The sequence below is a fragment of the Diadema setosum genome, chromosome 18 (assembly GCF_964275005.1).
Source record: "Diadema setosum chromosome 18, eeDiaSeto1, whole genome shotgun sequence".
NCBI classification, from domain to species: Eukaryota; Metazoa; Echinodermata; class Echinoidea; order Diadematoida; family Diadematidae; genus Diadema; species Diadema setosum.
The window spans coordinates 14,840,902-14,862,425 of NC_092702.1; the positions used below are offsets into that span (position 1 = coordinate 14,840,902).

The following is a 21,524-nucleotide window of genomic DNA, read 5'->3' on the forward strand; positions in this document are numbered from 1 at the left end:
AAAAACAAATCCTAAAGAAAAAAAAATACAAGCAATGCTTTGTGACGAAGCACTGGAAATAAAGGATGTTACAAAAGGAGATATTATACAGACAGCTGGTTCCATGTTCTGTTTGGTAGGCACAGCATTGGAACACTGCATTCCAAAATACAGGTCAAGTCTGACGTAGGGGGAGCTCTGTAAGAGCAGAATATGTTTTTTCTTTTCCACTTTTTATTGATTTTCATAACTTACATCCATCGGTAATCAAAAACATAAATCTCATATCAATCAACAAACAATCAAAATACAAACATAAACTAAACTACATGTATTCTTAACACAAAGTTACTTGTAATGGTGGGTATCATGAGCAGAATACTATTAATGAACCAACAAAAAACAAACAAACCGAACGTGATACAAGCCCACGTCATCAAAGTATTGACAGTATTTTCATTCCTTGGTGTGTTTTTTTTTTCGTCTGTCTATTTTTGTTCTTTGTTTGTGTGTGTGTGTGTGTGTGTTTTGTTGTTGTTTTTTGGTCAGTGGAGAAGCGTGTGCAAACACTTTTGGCAATGCTGCTGTTTGCAACTATACATCATTTCAATGATACATTGTACATCATAATTATCATTATCATTATTTACAATCTACATGATACTACAAACTAAACCACAAACCAAACATTTCACACTGATAGTCCAGCAACAAATAGTCGCTTCGAGTGTATAACGCACAACTTGTCATAATAATTATGAAAATCCAATAACAGCTTAGTGATGTACATCTGATCCATAGTCCTTACAACATAAACAGGTATTTCCGAAGTGTATTGAAGCAAAAGGTTTAAAGACTCTGCATTTATGTTGCATACACAGTGTGTAAACAATTGAAATCAAATATGAGTAAAATTTTAATTACCGAAGCGAGACCATTATTATAATGCAACGAGAAAGCAATAGTGTTTATCAAACCTTGCAATTAACTCTTTGAAATTTAATGGACATTTCTTGCTTGAATGACTCGTCCAAATGTCCCTCCACTCTCAACCATGGCTTCATAGTTCGCGTTTATTCCACGTTTTACATAAATGTTTGAAGCCAAATAAAAAAAAAATAGAGAATCATTGCAAAACAAATGAAATAAGAAAAACAATAATGCAGTAAGTTAGCATCATAAAGTAAACAAGTAAAGATACAAGGTAGTGAATAAAAAGTTTAAAAGCTGTATGATGTTAATATCAAGGAAAGAGAGACAATTATTGTCATTGCCTTTGACAAACAATGTAAGACGAATCATCTCAATACATAATAGCCTGTATTTTGCAGGTCTCTAAGAGAAAGATTTGCATTGGAGGAGAAAAAGAGGAGAAAAGGAGAGAAAAAAAAACAACCCAGAAAGTAATTCAAGAGGATTATACATGTAAAAACATGCATAAACATTATACATGCATTGCGCGGATGTGAATTTGCATCTTATACTAGTAGCTCTTTCACCTCTGCTGTTGAATGAAAAAGATAAACTTTATACAAGAACAATTTGTTTCCTATCACCCTTTATAGACCATTGCTCTCGAAATAATTTCACGGCCTTCAAAAGGGTGCTGCGGCTCCACCCTTTGACCACGCAGCTTGTTGCGCTTTGTCCATCTCCCCGGCCAGACGGTTTTCGTCAGTCAGTCGATGACGTTGTCCACCGATGGTTCCACCGCACTCTGGGCATTGGCCGCGTTCCATCGCTCCACCACATTCTCCTATGGCGTAGATATGACCCTCTCTGCACTTGAACCAGTGACCCTGACTCAGTCCCATCGCCTGGACTACTTGCATCCGCTCCCTCTCGCTGATCCCGAGGCCGGGAGCTTCTTCGATTCCTTGCTCTTTCCGAATTGTGGTGATGATGCTCTTAGCTTCACTTTCTTGCTCAAGGGTGAGCGGTTTCCCGCTAGCTAGCAGCGCGTCAAAGTCCATGACACGAGTCTGAAACACGGGATGCTTGTCCCACCATGCCAGGTCGCGAGATAGTAGGTGGGCGAGGTCGATTTCCATGCCAGTGCGAATGATTTCGGACATCATGTCATCGACTTGTTGCTCGGCAAAGCGATCAAGGTCTCCATCGCAAAGCCGGTGCTTCATTTTATCAAGGCGTGCAGACAACGGTTCTAGCTTGAATTGCGCGATATCATGAAGGGACTTCATTACCCTCTTCGTCGCAGATTCTTCCCTCAGTGCGCCCTCAATGCTACCTACTTGTTTTTCCAAAGCAATGACCTCCTTCATGAAGTTGCATCGATTCAGGCGCGAAACCACGGTCTCGAGATGATTACAGTCGTCCAGCTTGTCCAGGAAGCGTTCGACGGCGCTCTCGTCCATTCCTCCATTTGCAGACTTCCTCAGCGCCCCCAGGTTCTTTTTTAACTGGCGCCGCTTTCCTTTCAGCTCCTTCGTGCTGCCCATCATTTTTTGCTTCACCGCTTCGATGTCAGCGAGGGCGCGTTTTATCACGTTCCCATAGCGCAGATTCTTCCGAATAGGCGTGCTGCACTTGGGACAGCCTTTCAGCTGAAATCAAAATGCACATTAAAAACTACGTTGAACTTTATAAGAAGCTATTCCTTTCTCCATTTTCCCAAACTACAGACATGATCACCGTCCAATCGGAGTATTGCTTTGAAAGGTTACAATACCCTGTCACCAAAGATCTGTGTGCAGTGACAGGAAAATAATGTACAAGGCATAATGGGAATAAAGTACCCATGGGCTCAAGAAGAAAACCATTATATGAGAAATGTATTCTTCATTGCCTAAATCAGCCGAAGAATTGCCAAGTGATATGAATATGAACTGATAAGTTATTATGGTTCAAAAGACAAGGAATTGCTTACTGCAGTGTTGAAATAAAGGACGTGGAAATACTTAAAAGACCCCGAGGAAACCTTTTTAATGGTTTGGACCATACCATGACTTTGTCAGAGACCAACCTATGGTCGGTAAATTCAAATGCGCAGTTAATAAAATAGAACATTGTAAATTTGGCTTCATGAGAATGAATTGTATCGAGAGCATGCTAATTGTTTTTACACTGTATCTCAAAAGAGAATGACACCCAAATATATATGTGGATTGTCTGAATCCAGCAATATTGAACATTAGTAAAGTTTGAGGAAAATCAGATGCGCTCAAACATTTTGACTTTTTAAAGCTTCAGTACCGCCACTGATGAGAAGATGTTGATAGTTTGTGACGTCACTGGAGAACAATAATATAAAAACAATATACAGAAAATTCAACATATTTTCATTTTTATAGCATAATGAAAGAGCACTTGACTTGCCACTTTCAGAAAACAGAGGAAATAACATTGTCTTTAAAATACGTCAGTCCAACAAGTCGAGGGAATGTGTACTATTCGTGTTAAAGAAATGAAATTTGGAGGAATTCTTTTTATACTGTATATCGTTGTCCTGCGTCACGATTCACTGCAGCCTTCTCATCCAGCAATGACTGCACCGAAACTTTACAAAAAAAAAAAATCATAACTTTAGAACGGATTGTCAGATTTTCCAAAAACTTCACTGTTTGATGTAATGTCAGCTCCCATGTATATGTAGGTTACGAGGTGTTTTGAGAATTACCTGAAATCTATTTTTTTTTCAATAAAAAAAACGCATTCAGTCGGCACACAGTGACAAGTTTTAAACAGAAGTACGAACATGTATTGAGTTCATGTACATACATTATGTATATACATACATAGGCCTATAATCATATAAATGTGTGTGTTTGTGCATTATATAATAGGCCAACGGAAAATGAGCGAACAAAATAATAGTCCTGTTGGTGCAAAGATTCGATGGGCGTGTGTACATACCTTAATGTTTTCTGATTCGTCTGTATCTGAAGGTTTCATCCATTTATCGAGCCCTTCGACTTCCAGCACGTGACCACAATCTTCCAATTCCACGAATCTGCGGGGATGGGGATGGTGGTAATAGGCAAGTTAACACATGCGTTATATCTTTTTTCCCCAAGCGGAATCTGACTTATTTATTCTAAAATACTTTCACCGATTGCCGAATCGTCATCGCATCTCAAGTGGAAGAAGAGACGGGGATTTGCTGCAAGACTGTTTTCTCAAATGCATCTTTTTGTTCTTGTAGTTGTTTTATCAGACCTGTTCTAATAGGAGTGTAATATACGGTTACATTTTTGCAGAGACTCCAACCCAAAGCACCTTCTGATCTGGAGATTCTCCCGCCTGAAACCCCTAGCAAACGGGAGACTCCAACTTGATGTGTGCGAAGCGCGAAGTTCCTAGGGTTCTAGATGCTCTCTTGTGCTATCTAAGGCTTATTTTTTCAACATACGATAGAAATAAGTAAGAAATCCCTTCCAACGGGAGACAAAGAGCCAGGGCGGGAGAAATTAGATCTCAAACGGGAGAACGGGAGATTTTGCAAAAATGGGTTTTCGGCGGGAGATCTCCCGTCGAAAACGGGAGAGTTGGAGTCTCTGTTTTTGAGCGGTTCACTTATTGCGACCCAGCATGTAACGCTGATTTTTGTGTTGTTTTGTGTTCTTTTTTTTTTACAATTTGATGTAACATGGAATGAATATTGTACATGGAGGAACAAGATCTAAAAGTTTCTACGTCTGATGAACGTATCCTAACCTGGCATCAGGTTCGCTTTCTGAGCCAAAGAAGGTGCTGGTGACGTCTTCTTCATGGCAGATCCTGCACTTCTTTGGACAGGGCTCCCCACACAGTCCGATGCACTCATGGCCGCACCTAAGTGGTTTCGTACACGGCTGCTGGCAGGGCTCTCGATCGCAAGGCTTGCAACAGACTTGGCGACAGCTCTGATGGGGGCACTGCCACTCGCAGTGCTCCGTGCATGGGATGCATTCCTCCCCGCACAATTCCGTGCACCTGCTGTGATTGCATTTGTTCTGGCAGTCTTCTGAGCATGGAGGACAGGTGGCCGAGCATTTACTCTTGCACTGGTGTCCACATACGAGGATGCGCCCACAAGGTTTCTGGCACGCTATATGCAAGCGACCTCGCATGCAGGTACCGCAAGTTCCCTGGCATACATGGCCGCACTTGAGCTCTTCGGCACAGGGATGGGGACACATTTCTGCGCTGTCTGAACAGAGCACCTTAACGTTATGACCGCATGGCCAGCCATCACTAGTAACGTACTGGGGACATTTGGTTGCACACTCTTCACCACACGTATTTGGACATTGATGTCCACATGGAAGCATCTTCTCACATGCACTTCGGCACTGAATCTTTTCGGTGGGAAGAGAACACGGTGCCAGTTGAGAGTGACCACATCGTAGTTCTCTTTGGGAGTCTTTGTTGCACTTTTTGTCACATTTCTCAAAGCACTTTTTTGTGCACTTGTGACCGGCAGCGCAAATTTGTTTCTGACATGGTTGCTCGCACCGGTAGTTTCCCATTTGTTTATTGTCGTGTTTGTGGCATGGCAGTTTACAGCTATGTCCACATTTCAGTCGTGCATGACATGTGTTTCCGCATCCTTTGAGCTGTATTCGCTTTCTGATATCCCTGGGTTTGGAAGCTAGCGTTGATTGGTCACGGTGAGTACTGCAAGTCAGTGTCAGCTGTGGTCCTCCTCTAGTCAAACGTTCAGCTTCCTCAAAGAACGTCAGAATAGAGGCAGACTTTTTGGCCAGAACATCAATGTTAGATATGACATAGAGACCCTTTCTTGCACGAGTGAGTGCTCTCTTCATCCGTACTTCGTTTCGCAATCGTCCATCACGGATCTGGTACATTCCGTAAGTTGCGAACAACACAAGGTCGCTTTCACCCTGGAAAGTGTCGAGAAGATCCACAACGACGTGCTGGAGATCTGCTTTCCCAAGTATCTCCTTGACTTGCTCTTGCTGTTGGACAGAATTCACGAGGACAGAAATATCACCATTATGCCCTTGAAGCGTGACGTATTGGCACAGCTCAGACAAGAATTCAGCTTCGTGTTTGCTCGCTTCATTTCCAGTAAGACCATGGCGCAAGAAGTACACATTCTCCGCAACACCCGGCACGTTGGAAAACCTGGTCACGCTACTGCCATCCATCAGATCAGGATACATTTCTCTCTTCAAGAATTTTGAAATCTCCGGTCTCATACGATGCTGAATCTTCAAGTTGTTAACTGCATAGTTCTTATCCAGAATGCGTTGGAAGAAAGAAATCTTCACATCACTCCTGCTTGCCAAGGCACTCACAGCAACATCAGGCTCCACATTTGGCTCACATTCTCCAAGCAATATCAGCTGTCTGCAATCCGGAGAAAGTGTAGAGATAAGGGCAGCCTCAGCCACATCTTGGGCTTGGTCGACTATGATTATCCGTGGCTGGACATATCTCAAAACATCGTGATTTGCTACTGTGGCAGAAGCAGTCATGCCAAGCACAGATGCAGCCCGAAACACACTGTATTCACTGGCACGGCACCCCTTTGCCACTTCATGCATGATGTTGTCTACTTCCTGGCAAATATCTAGAATGCGGTGTGATACTTCCTGCTCATACATGGCAACCCAGAATCTGTAGATCTTCCATTTCTCAGGAAGAGGCAAGGACCAAAGATTTGTGATGCACTGAACCTTTTCCTTCTTCATCACATCATGATGCCTAAGTTGCCGCAATACCATTTTGCTTTCCTTTTCCTTGCCTTGTTTTGCTCTTTCCTTTGGATCGTAAGCTACTGCAAGACTACACTCTGTCCACTCTCTCTCCTCTCCGTGGATGTTTCCGACTGAAGTATCATCGGCCGCATGGCCATCTTGCATTTCCTCAGGTAGAATCCAGGCAGCCATACCTCCATTTTGACTGATGCTTTCAAAGTGATGTTCATCCATGACAGGTCTCAGGGAGCTGGCTTGTAGGATTGTGCCCTTCGCTTCCTTGATATTTCTGTGCAGTTGAGAGAGTTTCGTCCTGAGTTCCTCTACACCTGGCTGTTTTGATGCACCAGCCGATGTTCTGGCTACATTGCTCGCATCAATAGCATTGATCTGTGGATCACTGCTCTTGCTTCCAAACCTAATAATCCCTTTACCTTGGAATGTTAGTACGCCTTTGAGGAAGTGATCCAAGCTTGAGTCATCGGCACTTAGGACTAGAATAGGACCGCTGTCAACATCTGCTCGAGAACATGATGTACTTCCAATGCTTCGTCCCCATACATGACGATTCTGAAGAAGAATTTCAATGATCTTGAGACCAAGGTAACGCTTTCCTGTGCCTGGCGCGCCCGCAATGGCAGTGAACTCTTGAGTCAGTGCTGCTCTCATGGCTTTCATCTGGAATTCATCGAGGCATGAAGATATTACTTCAGGCCAGCACTTGACGTCAGTGAGTGGAACAGATGTTGCCCTGGCTTTAGCGCTCTTGTGTTGGATCTCTTCCTTGACAAGTTGGCTCAGATCATACGAACAACCACTGTCGTCATCCCGGCAGAATGAAGCGGCTTTCTGCGGTGAATCCATACCAATGAAGTGATTCTGAAGCGGCATGGTGACATCCGTCAAGAGTCGCAGAGTTGAAAGGACATTTATTACGCCATCTTCCATGACACGACAATCAATCATGTAGAATTTGTCATGAACAAGAAGAGAAACAACGTCCTCCTTATGTGGAATGTGCAATTCCACTACGCCTTGCCTGAGCCATTTTACCTGTCTTTTGCTCACGATTCCGTAAACCAAAGTTTTGAAGTGATCAAAAGAAAGGCAAACAATTGATCCTTTCAAAAGTTGTGTGCTCGTATCCCAGTTCACACTTTGAAATGGACTGTTGTCAAAGTGCACGCGGTACGTCAATCCAATGCGCTGTTCGCTGGACTCGACAATACTCCTCAATGTCACATTTTGATAGACAGGAACCCTGTTCAACTCATCAGGTGAAACCTTATTCGAATCATACAATGCATGATATCGCGAAATTCTTTCCCGGATGGCAGCTGCGAATCTCTCTCTTGTCATCTGGAGTTGCGCGTTGATGCATTCTGTGGTTGATTCGTACAAGCCTTTATCTCGAGTTTCCGGTATCAACGGGGGCCGGTCTGAGTGGCGTATTTCATCCGAGTCTGGGAAGTCGCTGGTTGGAAATTTGTTGATTGGTTCGCTTCGCTTCTTTTTCATGCTTGTACCGGTGACAACTGCTTTGCGCTTGTTGTCGCAACTTTGAAGCAAATCCTTCATACTCGCAGGTATGTCCACATCCTTTGATTCCATGTCTTTTAGAGCATCACCAATCACAAGGAGTAGCGACTGTGCGTCAGCTGCCTGCTCTCGGTTCGATACATTCAAGATGTCCTGCAATACAACCATTACTGCTTGAATCTGCTGTAGCAGCTTCTCTGGAGTCTCGTTGTCGGTATCGACTCTTAGGCGCAAAATGTACTGTGGCAAATGAAGCTTCAACAGTCTAGTTTGACGCCGTATTGTCTTGATCAGCTGTGACGCGTCACATTCTTTGTCTTGAATAATTTGAGCCAATATGTGCATAATATTTGCCAAGGCTTCCGGTGGCACCTCTCTCTGGCCCAGTAACTTGCCCAAACTACCTTTTTGCCTCAGTAGCTCTCCACAAACCTCTATAACCGGCTTGGTCATCAGCGTTGTTATGAAATCCTCTTCCAAATCAGGATATCTGCAGTGGGTATGAAAAACAGAAATTCCTCTTCAAATCTCAGTTCAGTGGGAAGATGAAGTGAAGCCATTAATACCGGAAGTTCCTATCTATACTTTAACATTCATGAAATACAAGGTCAGGATGAATTGTATGGACGTCAATATTCATGACTGTCTCTGATATGTTCAGAGCGATTGGAGGCGATGCAAAAACCTGCTAGAGTTCTTGATTCCAGTGCAGATTAGATGACACCTCTACAGTACTGTATATCTTACCAGCATGCTGCAGTATACAATGTAACGGCAAATGGCAAATGGAGTTTTTAAATCAATATCAATACTTGTCTTTGGCATGCCGTAGTGTGCAGGGATTTCGAGAAATGACGCTCACTTTTGAAGGATATAGCACGCTCAATATTGCCAATCAGATACAGCTCCAAGTGAGTCTGCGATCATTTTTTTTTTTGAAGGTTTGCCCGTCATCAAAATATAGCTCGTAGTAAAATCAGACTACATGTTACCCTCTCCATCAAACATGTCTACTGTAACGTGGTGATACACTTGTGCACGTAACAAGATATAATTGGAATATTGAGATATGCGTATACAGAGAAATATATACTATAGGAAAATCTAAATCAACCCACATTCCTTCATCATGCTCATGTTTAACTACATTCTACTGCCTTTCCTCTTACTCTTCTGCGTTTGACGAATCACTTTCTACTTCAAGTCGGGGTTCTTCTAGCTCTTGAGGATTGCTAATGCTGCTATCGACTGACACATTGTCGCCATCATCGCTGTCGTAGAGGCTCTCACTTTCATCTCGGATGGAACTACGATCGTAACTACTGTTGCGGCGCTGTCGACTTCTGTTCCGGTTGCTTTCGTTTCTTCGGCGCCCTCGTGTTCTCCCTTGCTGAAATTCCTCTCTTGTGCCTACGGAAGAAAGTCAAATCGGAAGAAAGTGACAATGACTGCGCGAACTCGCATGGATGTGATGACCCTGCGTACGCAATGACATACACACACACATACACACAATCTACACACACACACACACACACACAAACAAAAGATTGAATAAACGCAACTTGTAATGTGCGCCCGTCTTCAATACACGGTTCACGCTATATAGTGACAAAGAACTTTACGTAGCTCAGTTGAGGCCTTGCTCGACGCAACAATACACTTGCGGATGCCAAACCAAATCTGTGTAATGCTCCCATACCAGATACAACTACTGTAGAGTAGGACCTCTGAAAGACTACTGAAATACCGTAAAAATCAGCAGATGTCTCAATGATCATTCAGTAAATTTTCAATGATCTCCGAGGTCCATCACGATTCCTAAAAGTGATCGTTCAGTGAACTTTGTGTCTATCGTCTCCATTTTTTTTAAACGGTTTAAAGCAGTCTTTCAGAAGTCTTTCAGCAATCTCTCAATGAGCGGTCAAGGATCTTACTCATATCTTTCGACAGTCTCTCAAGAATTAGCATATTTTTTACAGAGATCACTGAAAGATCATTGAGAAATTATTGAAAAATTAGTCTCTCAATTTCAGTTTGATATTATATCTGCATTTTTCATGAAAATCATACATAATGGTACAAGTACAGGGTATTTCTAATAAATTGTCATAACAAATTCACAGCATAATATTGAGGACAATGGGCCGAATGCATAAAACTAGCAATTGCGTGTAAACAATTGCTTCAAACAAAAGCACAAGCTCGTCTAGCAAAAAAAAATGTCGTGAAAAAGCACGATGTTTTTTGATCTGATCAATAAAATCCAGAAATTCAAAAAAAAAAAAAAAAAAAAAAAAGGTCACGCTCACGTGCTTATACCTTTTGCTTGTCCCGCACAAGCAATTGCTTGCGTTTTCAAAAAAGGGACGTCACGCCTGTGCGAACACACGAACAAAGGCAGCTGTGACAGCATGTATTTGAAAGGATGTGTGTGTGCGAAAATATTTCCTGACATAGCAAAGGAGCTATGAAATGACACTCATGTGCACACAAAGACGTCACACGCATCTATACAGACACATACTGGCTGATTCCCATCACTGCTTGTATCGGTAGCCCGAATCTGCCAGGTCGCACGTGGAGAGAGGTCTCCTTGCTCTCCACCGAAGTCAGGCAACATACACTGTACCTGTTTTTCATCACATTTTGTTTGCTAATCATTGGACATTCCCGTTGTTGAAACGAACAATATTCGTCCCCTAATTAGGAGTAATTTCTTGTACATCTATACAACTCCTGCACAAGTTTTGTCTTTCTTTTATGAATTTGAAAATGATACTTAAAAGGGAACGTCCCAGTTAAGCAAAAGCTCTAGCTCATTCTACAGAGCTTGGAAAATTGTAAGCAATTGCTAGCAAAAACAAGCAAAAGGTCCGTTTTATGTATACGTTTTAAGCAATGTAATGCTTGATCTCTAATGCCCCTGTCACACTTTGCCGGATAAGGCAAACGTGTGGGAATTAAACGAATGTCGATTTTAGATATCCGTTAAAATGCGTTTCATTTCCTTTTTGTCATCTGGATGGACATTAATCTTTCGGTGATTTCCGTCAGAGCGGCCAGAAAACTTTGTGCCAGCACAAAGTTTTTTCTCGCCAAAAACGGATAGCGCGATCCGACCTGTATCTGCACTGTTCTTTGCCGTTTCCCACTCGTTTCCATCCGCTAGGCCTCCTTTAAAGTCCATTGCTGCAAGGGATGGGACAGATGGAACGGCTATGTACAGCACATCAAACGCATACCCACGGCATAGCCACAAGACGACCAACGGGCAAAACGCATGTACTTACGGGTGGCAAACGGACAGGACAGCCATCAGTGATGGTTACATGTTACCTACAGGATATCTACAGCACATTCACAGAATATGAAGAGGACATGAAGCTGATGTTTAATGAATATGTACCGGCCTTGCCGTAACTGATTCCTGCAAAGGCATATAAAAACGCAGTAGAACCTCGCCCTTCCCATTCAATGCCTGTCTGTCGTGACGAACTGCCACCGGATCATATACAGTGTAGGTATACATCAAAGGCAGGTGTGGTCCAAGACGTGGCTTGCTCCTGAGAGACGCAGGCAATTTGGTTCGTATGACCAGTTGTCATAAAAACAAGATTGATACACAAATTAGAGCTGCTTTGCCAAGTCTCCACGAATTCACTATGCAAATGTTTGTTTCAGGTGAAAAGGTGAGAGGCACATCAAAGAGAAAGCAAAATGCATCATGATGCTTCAAGGTCGGAAGGACTATCATAGGGAAACAACCTTCTCACCCTCTGTGACATGACAGCAAGTCTTTCGGAAGAGCAAGATTTTCAGACAGTTTACTATCATGGCTGTTAGAAGAATGTTGTAAATAACGAGGAACTGCATATCTGAAGAAATTTAGGGGAACATCATTATCACACTATTTGTACCACAAAAAAAAAAGGGGAGTCCAGCTGATCAGATCCGCTATCATGATCATGGTGCGATGAAGCACATACAATATGACTGGGCATCGGCTGAGATGAATTGTTGGATATTCACACGTCCCAGAGGTGGTGAACTTCGGGTTGAAAGTGAGACAATGAGTAGAAGATTTATGTCATCAAAATTAAAACCCATGACAAGGTTCGAATAGTATTAAGAAACCTAAACGAGCCATCTTACTGTGCTGCATTTGATTTGATGTTTCACAGAAACTGTTTGAGAGAAAAATAGAGACTGCTTCAAGTTTTGAGTCCATGTCCCAACTTGAAAAAAAAAATGTATTGCCGACATTGATATTCTGAATGCAGACAAATGTTAATTCGACTTCAGGATCTTCTAGTACAATGGATGAGTTTAATGAAGAATATGAGCCTTATCTTGAGAAAATCAATGTTGATCTAGCTGTTAATCACTTTAAAAAGCATGTAAAAAAAAGAGAAAGCTAATTTGTGCAGCAACATAGGGGCATGTATGAAAGTGACTGTGTAAAGTGAGAAACTGTGAGGTAAATATACACTCATGTAAGTGATATTTGGAACCAAAATGAAGAAATTAGTGTCAAAGGTCTGGCAAAAGTAGCCACCATATTGAGGAAGAAATTAAGTCTTGGCCTTTGATCCCAAGTTTGGCGTATTGATGGAAGCTGATGAGATGTGAAGTGAAGTGGAGAGGCAGTAGAGGCAGAGCTGGCCGAGTGGTGGACGCGCAAAGATGATGCACGTATTTGTAGCCCCATAGCCATCACGTGAATGGATCTCTGACGTTCGATGTACGTCTCATATGTCGTCCATTTGTCCCTCGTGCGTTTTGTCCTGTGGGCATGCAATTCATATTCGTTTTTCATGCGTTTGCGCACGTTCCACTGTCCTGTACACAATTGCCCCTGGTACGTTGTATCTTCATTTTGTTCGGCCCCTAGACCGTGCATTTATGCTCCTCTAAAACGGAAACTTTACACTTTGTCCACCGGACTGACGATTTGAACAACGAATGAGCAAAATATCACCCGCTTCTTCTACGGTGGGCCTATCCGGCAAAGTGTGACAGGGGCTTAAGCAATTGCTTGCCAGCAGCAAGCAATTGCTTGTTTTTTATGCATACGGATTCAAGTAAAAGGCTAGCACAAGCAATTGCTAGCTTCTATGCATCCGGCCCATTCTTTAACGTTATTACCAAATACAATGGAATAAAAGAAATCAGCAATACATTTTTTTTTTCTGGTTCTAAAGAGAGAAAGTACAACAAATGAGAGAGAGAGAGAGAGAGAGAGAGAGATATCTTGATTTTCATGAGAGATCTTGATTGATTTCTCGAAGATCACAGGGGAGTTTTTCAAATGATCTAGTGATTTTTCATTAGTCTTCTTGATCTCTAAGCGAACACTCTGCTGTCTTTAAAGTCCCATATAGAGTCCTGAGAAATTTGTTGGAATGGTACTTTTTGGTCTATCAATGATCTCCCAATGGCGTTTAAAAGCCATTCCAAATAGACACTATTATGGTCTTGGAGGCTGCTGACGGATCTTGTCAATTTGGGGTCTCACACCTACAGTGGTCTGTCAAGGGTCTCTTAATGTGGAATGTGCGTCTAAGATACGTGCATAATTTTTTTTTTAAGCATTCTAAAAGAATCTTGACTGAAAAATCATTAAAGACACCAAAAAGCCCTTGTATTGGAGCATTCCAAAGTTGGAAAAAATACATACGAAAACTGTATTTGCATACATCTACTAGTATACTAAACTCATATACAGACGTACACACACCATCATCATCACATCATCTGAATTCAGTTGATTGGCACCTTTTGCATTATCGGATAATGTCGTACAATACATCATTTTGTAGTTTTCCAAATCAACAATATATTTCAATTTTTCCTTACGTATTATTTCTTCATTTTTGTGTTTTTTTTTTCTTTTTTGCAATCCAGAAATGTTCTTTAAATCACGAAAAGACGTTCTTTGAATGAAGAGTTTGTTCGCAAAAACCGATAAGTCCATTTTTGAAGATTTTAAAGTACGATCTCTGTCATAAAGTGCAAAATAATACCTTTTAACTGATACATTGGTCACTACATATAAAGGTATATCTTTGAAGTTACGGTCAAAAGAAGGAAAAATTTTATTATTCTCCTTATTTTTCTTGACCTTTAATCACAAATATCTGATTTGGCAAATATGGACTTATCGGTTTTTGCAAACAAACTCTTCAAATGTTCTTTAAAACCTCCGAAAAAAAAATTAACGTTCGTTTAGTCATTTAATACAAAATACCTGGCATCCAATAACACGTGTTTTCCCCAACTCGCATTATCCAACTCTTGCACATACATGTATCTTGCGTACCTTTTCACAATCCCAAAGCCAATGTATGTTTCAATATTTAGTTTTCACAAAGAACGCATATTATCTTAAAAAAAAAACCAAAATTCAAACAAAGTTATGTTCTTTTGTGTAAATCACCCATGGAAGGAGTATGAACTAAAATCAGAGTTAGAACTAGAGTCTTTCAAACCAGAAATAAACTGGAAACCATGATGGTCAACCCCTTATCTCTGAATGGTATGACTCTTATAGACTGATTGCAAAATGTTTCTATCTCCTCTTGAAATATGTTGCAAAACCTATTAACAAAAATATCCCGTATCATTATTCTCATCCAGATATCTTCATTGGTCACTGAAGTGCACTTAAGACCAACGACCAATTGTGTATCTACCACTTTTCAAATTCATACCACAGAGTTTTCAGAGTTAATTTCAAATATCTAATCCTAACATTAGAAATCAATAATCGTCAAAACAACGGCCTATTGCAACTGATTGACAATTGCCCTACATCGACGTAAATAAGCACTGAATTGATCAGTGTGTTAGTGGTAGCCATGATAAAAAAATCATGGGCGTACATACTCAAGCAGGATTCGAACCTACGACCTCCTGATCTCCGGACAGGCGTCATCTCTACTCGACCACCGAGCTTCCGCCCGACAGCAAGTGTTGGTTCTAATCCTTATAGCATGCAGCGGGTATACTGCGTAATTAGTCAAATTTATGAAATTCTTTCGTTGAGATGTTTTCTTTGCAACTGATTGACAATTGCCCTCCGTCTTTGTAGGGCAATTATCTATCAGTTGCAATGAAAACATCTCGACAGAAGAATTTCATGACTTTGAACAATGACCTAGTAGATAAATAAAGAAAAATTCCCATGTGGAAAATTTCATCGAATACATCGTCCCACTCTGTAATAAAAATATCTGTTATCGAAATTAATTTGGTTTATTTCAATATCCTGCTTCAATTTAAAAATATAGATCGCAAATGTTGCTACTCTAAAAACAACAACAATTTCTTTGTGTCATAATTACGACATGCGCCCCGTGTGGCCTCGTCCTTTACGTTATGATTTTTTTTCTCTTTGTTGGATACGAATATTTTTTTTCTTCAAAATATTCCTTGCGATCTGCACCTTCATCAACCCAAACTGCTTTGACCTAATTCTGATTCCCTCTAAAGAAAATAATCACACAAGTGCGCGCGCGCACACACACACACACACATTTCCTACAACATATATATGATGCTATACAAATGCTGTGGATCATTATCATCATCATCACACACGGATCTTCCCATGAAACCAGCTAATTCTGGAATGATGTGAGAAGTAAGGTAACACAAATTTCATGGGAGGGTCTTGCTTCAAGCATTTATTGACAAGAGAAAAAAAAAGACATACCATGGTCTCGTGAAGGTTGACCATGTAGCCCTTGTTGGTGCATGGGATATGCAACACCTGTTGGTCGAGCCTGCTGTTGGGCCGGTGGTGGGCCTCTTGGAGGAAACTGTGGCATGCAAGGTCTATAACTTGCCACTATCGGACCTTGCTGCGGGAAGTTACTGAAGAGTTGAGGTCTGGGACTAAATGATCGGGGACCGCCTTGATGTAACGGAGGAGGAGGTATCATTGGAGGAGGAGGAATACACGGCTGTGATGAAGAAAGTCCTACTTGGCCATGGGGAATGTCGCTCTTAACTGGTGGTCTTCCGGGCTGTCCCATCAGCGGTGGAATGAACTGTTGTGCCTGATATGGCTGCTCAATAAACAATATAATATTATCATACAATCGATAGGACAAATAAATACAGCACCATTGCATGCAGTGAACAATATTTTACAATTTTTTGCAATGATTAAAATATTATTGTTTCAACAATAAAGATGAAAATAACTACACCTACTGTGCGTGCTATCGTGCATGGCTTGAGGTTCGAACACAATATTTTTCTTAAAGAATTGTTGTGTAATGAGTTCCCTCGGCGCCTTGTGGAACTTGTATGACTTTCCTCAATATAACCCCTTGAAATATTGGTGACATCAAATTGAGTTATGTAAACCTTTTGACTCTCTGTTACAAATCGCATAAAATGTAATCTGACCGGAACTAAAGTGGAAATTCAAGAGAATTAAAACTTGGCACAAATTATTTACTGTGTTTATTCTAGAATCTTAAAAATGACAAAATGTAAGACTTTTGCGCATTTCACAACGGGGAATGCAACAAGAACAACAACAAAGACAAAAAGTCATATGATGTCTGCGGTAAGGAAGGTTCACTTTGCATTGGTATGGCATTTATCCTGGATAAATATCAATTCAACACTCAAGCCCTTGTATTTGTTACAGCTGTACAGAACAATACGTGACTTACCGGGGGAAATGGAGGGCTGCTTGTACCGACTGGTACACTCTGACCTGCAGGACTGTGTGGCGGTCGCATTCCGTCGAAGTCTGACTCCTGGATATTTCCACTTTCATTCAACTCTGACCTGCTTCCTGCACGTCTTAATCCGCCTTTTCCACCCCGACCCCTACCTCGATCAGGGCCACCACGCCCGCGAAACTGTCCGCCGCCTCTGTTTCCACCTCCACGACCTCTGCCCCTTTCAGATGGTCCATGTTCAGTTTCCTCGTGCCTCACCTTGCCGCGTTCAGGGTGCGCCCCGCCTCTCCCTCGATCACCGTGCCATCCTCCTCTCCCTCGTTCATGTCCGCCACGTTTCCCACCTCGACCATCCTTGCTCCCGTTGCCAAAAGCTCCCCCATCGGCTGCATAGGGCTCGTCTTTGCCACTTTGCCCACGTCCGTCATATCTGGAAAAATTCTTTCCCCCGTGTTGAGCACCGCGATGTCTCTGCTCATTCTCAGTTCCTCTACCTCGGCCACGCTTGCCCCCTCCATCCCCTTTCTGTTTGGTATCCATGACAACCCTCTATTACGTGCAAAGTCTGTAACTTTGGCAAAACAATTTTCACGAGTTTGTTGGACAGACTTGATCCATGCATGCTCTGTAAAATCAAACAAAAACACTTTACAGCGTGAAGATAAGTAAGTGAAACTGGAAGTATCGGCAAATTTATATCGAGATTTCTTATAAGATTTTGAAAATGATGGTCCCATCACCAGGCCTTGTTTAAGCATCGTATACATCAACAGATTTTTGTGTAAAAATAGATTCCGAAGTAATTGTTATACTGTATATAGCAATACGCCTGTATCATATTTTTCTAGTTAATTTCCGTCCCATTTCAACTTAATACAAACTGTGTCTATTATATATAGGCACTGATAGGCTATGGGAAAGATTTTGTAAAAATACAATTTATGACATCTCTTGAAGAAAACAGCCTTTATCGAAATATCATTGATTTACACGGAGACAGTCGGTCGTCACACCTTTTGTCAAAGTTACCGATGAATGGATGAAAGCCATAGGCAAAGAAAAAGTGCTTGGGATAAAATATTCATAGACGTTTTGTTGCGTCACTTAATCATAACTTGCTTCTTAGCAAATTACGCTATATTGGAGTATCAGATGAAATGCTTGCTCTGGTTTACCAATTACCAGAAAGGGTGATCTATTTAAACTTTTCTGAATTCAAATCTTTCATCTCCATTTCCCGTCTCTTCTGAGCGTATCACCGGGATCGATTCTTGGTCCCCTTGTATTATCAATACTTTATTTATAGACACACTGCAAATTTCTCAGTTCAACTGCATGCAGATTATCCCGTTGTTTATTTTTCTAATAGCAACATTGATGATGCCCGTGCAAAACTTACCAATGATTTATGTATTTTTCATAAATATGTATTTTTTAAAGGAATAAATAAATTTTGAATAGAATGCATTTTTACCTAAGGGCTGATTTCACGGAGCACGCGAACAACTTGCTAATCAAAAAAGGATGCGAATGTCGAAGAAATAGTCATTTCCACAGTAAAATTAGTTACTTTTCAGGGATGTTGCTTCATTTTCTGTTTCCAATGTGCATTACCCCCCCCCCCCGCCACAATACAATATGATCTTTTAGAACACTTTAATGATAGAGACAACTTTGCCCCAAAATTGCTTTAAACAAGTAATCTATTAAAATTTATGCCAACGTTTGGGGTAAACATAATAAATATAGGGCCTACTAACATGAAGGTCAAATTATGAATGTTCATTGAATCCTTTTTTTTTTAATTGAATGGTCTAATCTTGATAAGAGAAGATATTAACAGCTCTGAAATTCGACTGAACATTGTGTTTTATACCACTTCTATATCTAGTGTTGAACGTATATGACAGACCAACTTGTCGCATTCTGGTCTGTCCATCATGCTAAATGTGTATCACATACATGTAGATCAGCAGACACCTGTAGGAGACCTAATGAGGCATCTATCATCTTTTATCTTTGTGTCATTATGTATAACATTTATATTCACAAATCTGTTATGCTTTTATTCCATGTTTGCTTGTATTTTTATACCTCGAGAGGGAGGTTGAAGGATTGAAAAAAGACAAAAAGCAAAATAAAATCATGGTACAAATTCTACAAAAATAAGCTTGGGTTACGCAAATTTTTGGCCCCTAATCCCTGCATTGCCCTTTTAACAAAAAAAAAAAAAAAAAAGAGAGAGAAATAATAATAATAGTAATAATAAGGATATACACAACAAAAGAGCCCGATGAGATATTAAAAAAAAAAACCACGAAAAACACCCCCATAAAACAATAAACAAACAAACAAACCACGAAATTAGTGTTTTACCTGCAACGTGTTGTGGATCCACAGTAGAACTTAGAAGTACTAACTTTAGTACAGCTGTACTAGTAGAACCTATAGTATTATAATTGTACCTGGTACAATTACTATAGTAAACTCCAATCGGTACACCGATGCACGCGATCAGTCAATGCCCAATGGCGATGAATAGATGACCATTCAGCCGGCTACGGTGTCTTTGATTAGAAATGTTCTTTTCTTTACAGTACTTAGGCCTATAATTATTATAACTACTACAACTAGTATGGGTACCGAAAATGTACACGTAAGTAGGTTCTAAGGTTGGTGACTCAAAAGTACAGGGTCCATACATTTCGACGCACTTCACGTTATTTGACGGCTCATCATATAAATACAGATAAGTGCTATACAGGCAGATTCTTGCGTGGAGTATGTCCAAACATAATGTGCATTTCATCAAAACAGCGCATCTCATTCACACGTTTGAAAGTTTCTAAACGAGGAGGTTGTTCACATACGTTTCAGGCTTGTCCTACATCACCCTGCTGATAGGTTGAGTGGTAAATCTAAGAACTTAGGCCTTTTATTTTACACACATACGTTAATTTTACTTCCTCAGTACAGTACACCAGTGAGGGTGTTGTTTTTCCAACGGATAACGCATTATGCTCTGCCCTTAGACTCACGGTACGTACGCACAGCTGACCGCGGGTTCTGATCTCAGTGGGTTTTCCCCAGTTGCCCAAAGAGCTTTTCCCGAGTAATACTAGAGTGCGGAGTTTAAAGAGTCCGCACTCTAGCAGTCACTGGGAAAAATTTCTTTGGTATAGGGCTCAAACGGGTAGATAATTCCCCATATATAGAGACGTGTGTTAAAATTCAAAATACAGTGTACAAAAAATTCTGTAACATAGCTGGGAGAAATGAGGTGTTTCATCTTCACTATCTTGGATAAGTGAGATATACCTTTTCATCCATCAAATTTCCAAGGCGGGTTCTTCGGCTCAAACTCTGTCCAAGGGTTCGCAAAGCCAGACTACGAGTTCTTTTCACTAAAAAAAAAAAAATCACCTATTTTCCGTACATGCACCCAATGAAATATATTAAAGTCCCCTCAAATTTAATGAGAAAAGTTTTTATCTTCCAACCAAAATGCAGTTAAAACCTTCATACTCAATATCTACAGCTATTCAGTTTTTTTTTTTTTTTTTTTTTTTTTTTTGCCAAACTGCATCATCGATTTTTAATTATTGTTTTTCTTTATTTATTTTGGTATCTTTGGTACGAATTTGTGAAGGGGTCCGGGACATCCCATTTCATTTACAAGTCAGAGCCCTAAATTGTTACTTCAGTACGCAGAGTCCGCCTTTTCTAAATGGGTAATGGCAGCCCCCATGAAGTCTCTAGTACCATTATATACTTCGCCCTCTAGAGGAAGAGAGGAGAAAATAACTGGTTTTCCCCGTTCGATTTCCGCTTCCGTCCTGGAATGTCAAAACGCAAATCCGCATGCGCAGATGAACTCAAATCACAAACGCCAATGTGTGTGTGATGCATGCACTCATTTATTTCTTTCCTACTAGTATTCAGAATCCTTAGTATTTTGCTTGATTATTTTCAGATGATTTATTTTCTCAACATTTCATCCAGCGACATGTCTGTGCTAGAACACTTTTCAATTAAGATTGAGTGGGTGTTCAACTGTGTGTTGTGTGTGTGTTGTGTGTGTGTATCGAGTATGCATGTATATATACAAATGTGTACGTATAGTATATATATAATATATATATATATATATATATATATATATATATATATATATATATATACACTTGGTGATTCTATCCTTCTATGAAGAGTGCTCGATATCCTCAAAGGAAGAGCTTTAGACAGAAGTATTGGAACAAGTTCACTCGGTTGACAGCAGGTTCATCCGTATTTTATTGCTGCTCGGAGTTTCATGCCACCTTCATTTAGGGGCAATCATCAAATGAAGGTGGCATGAAACTCCGAGTAGCAATAAAATACGGATGAACCTGCTGTCAACCGAGTGAACTTGTTCCAATACCTAATTATACATATATATATATATATATACATACACTGTATAGGCCTATATATTCCCACGTTATGTATACGTGATGTATCCCCATTTATTCCCACGTTAATTACAACTTATATTTTGTATTTATTTTGTATCGTCTGGTAAGTTCATACTCGACTGGTAGAGAATAAGTAACAATGGTTTACATTATAGCTTCAGGAAATTTTAGGGAATTTGTAGAGTTAT

General features: G+C 40.7%; 1 protein-coding gene across 1 annotated transcript; it reads right to left on the reverse strand.

Moving 5' to 3' along the window:
- Positions 1-1,386: 1,386 nt before the first annotated feature.
- On the reverse strand, positions 1,387-17,422 carry LOC140242029 (NFX1-type zinc finger-containing protein 1-like). Its single transcript, XM_072321774.1, has 6 exons — positions 16,871-17,422; positions 15,898-16,252; positions 9,350-9,590; positions 4,654-8,670; positions 3,853-3,949; positions 1,387-2,543 (listed from the first exon to the last, which is right to left on the reverse strand). The coding sequence occupies exons 1-6, from the start codon at positions 17,420-17,422 to the stop codon at positions 1,575-1,577; spliced, it is 6,231 nt and encodes a 2,076-aa protein (XP_072177875.1). The 3' UTR covers positions 1,387-1,574.
- Between the last annotated feature and the right edge of the window lie 4,102 nt (positions 17,423-21,524).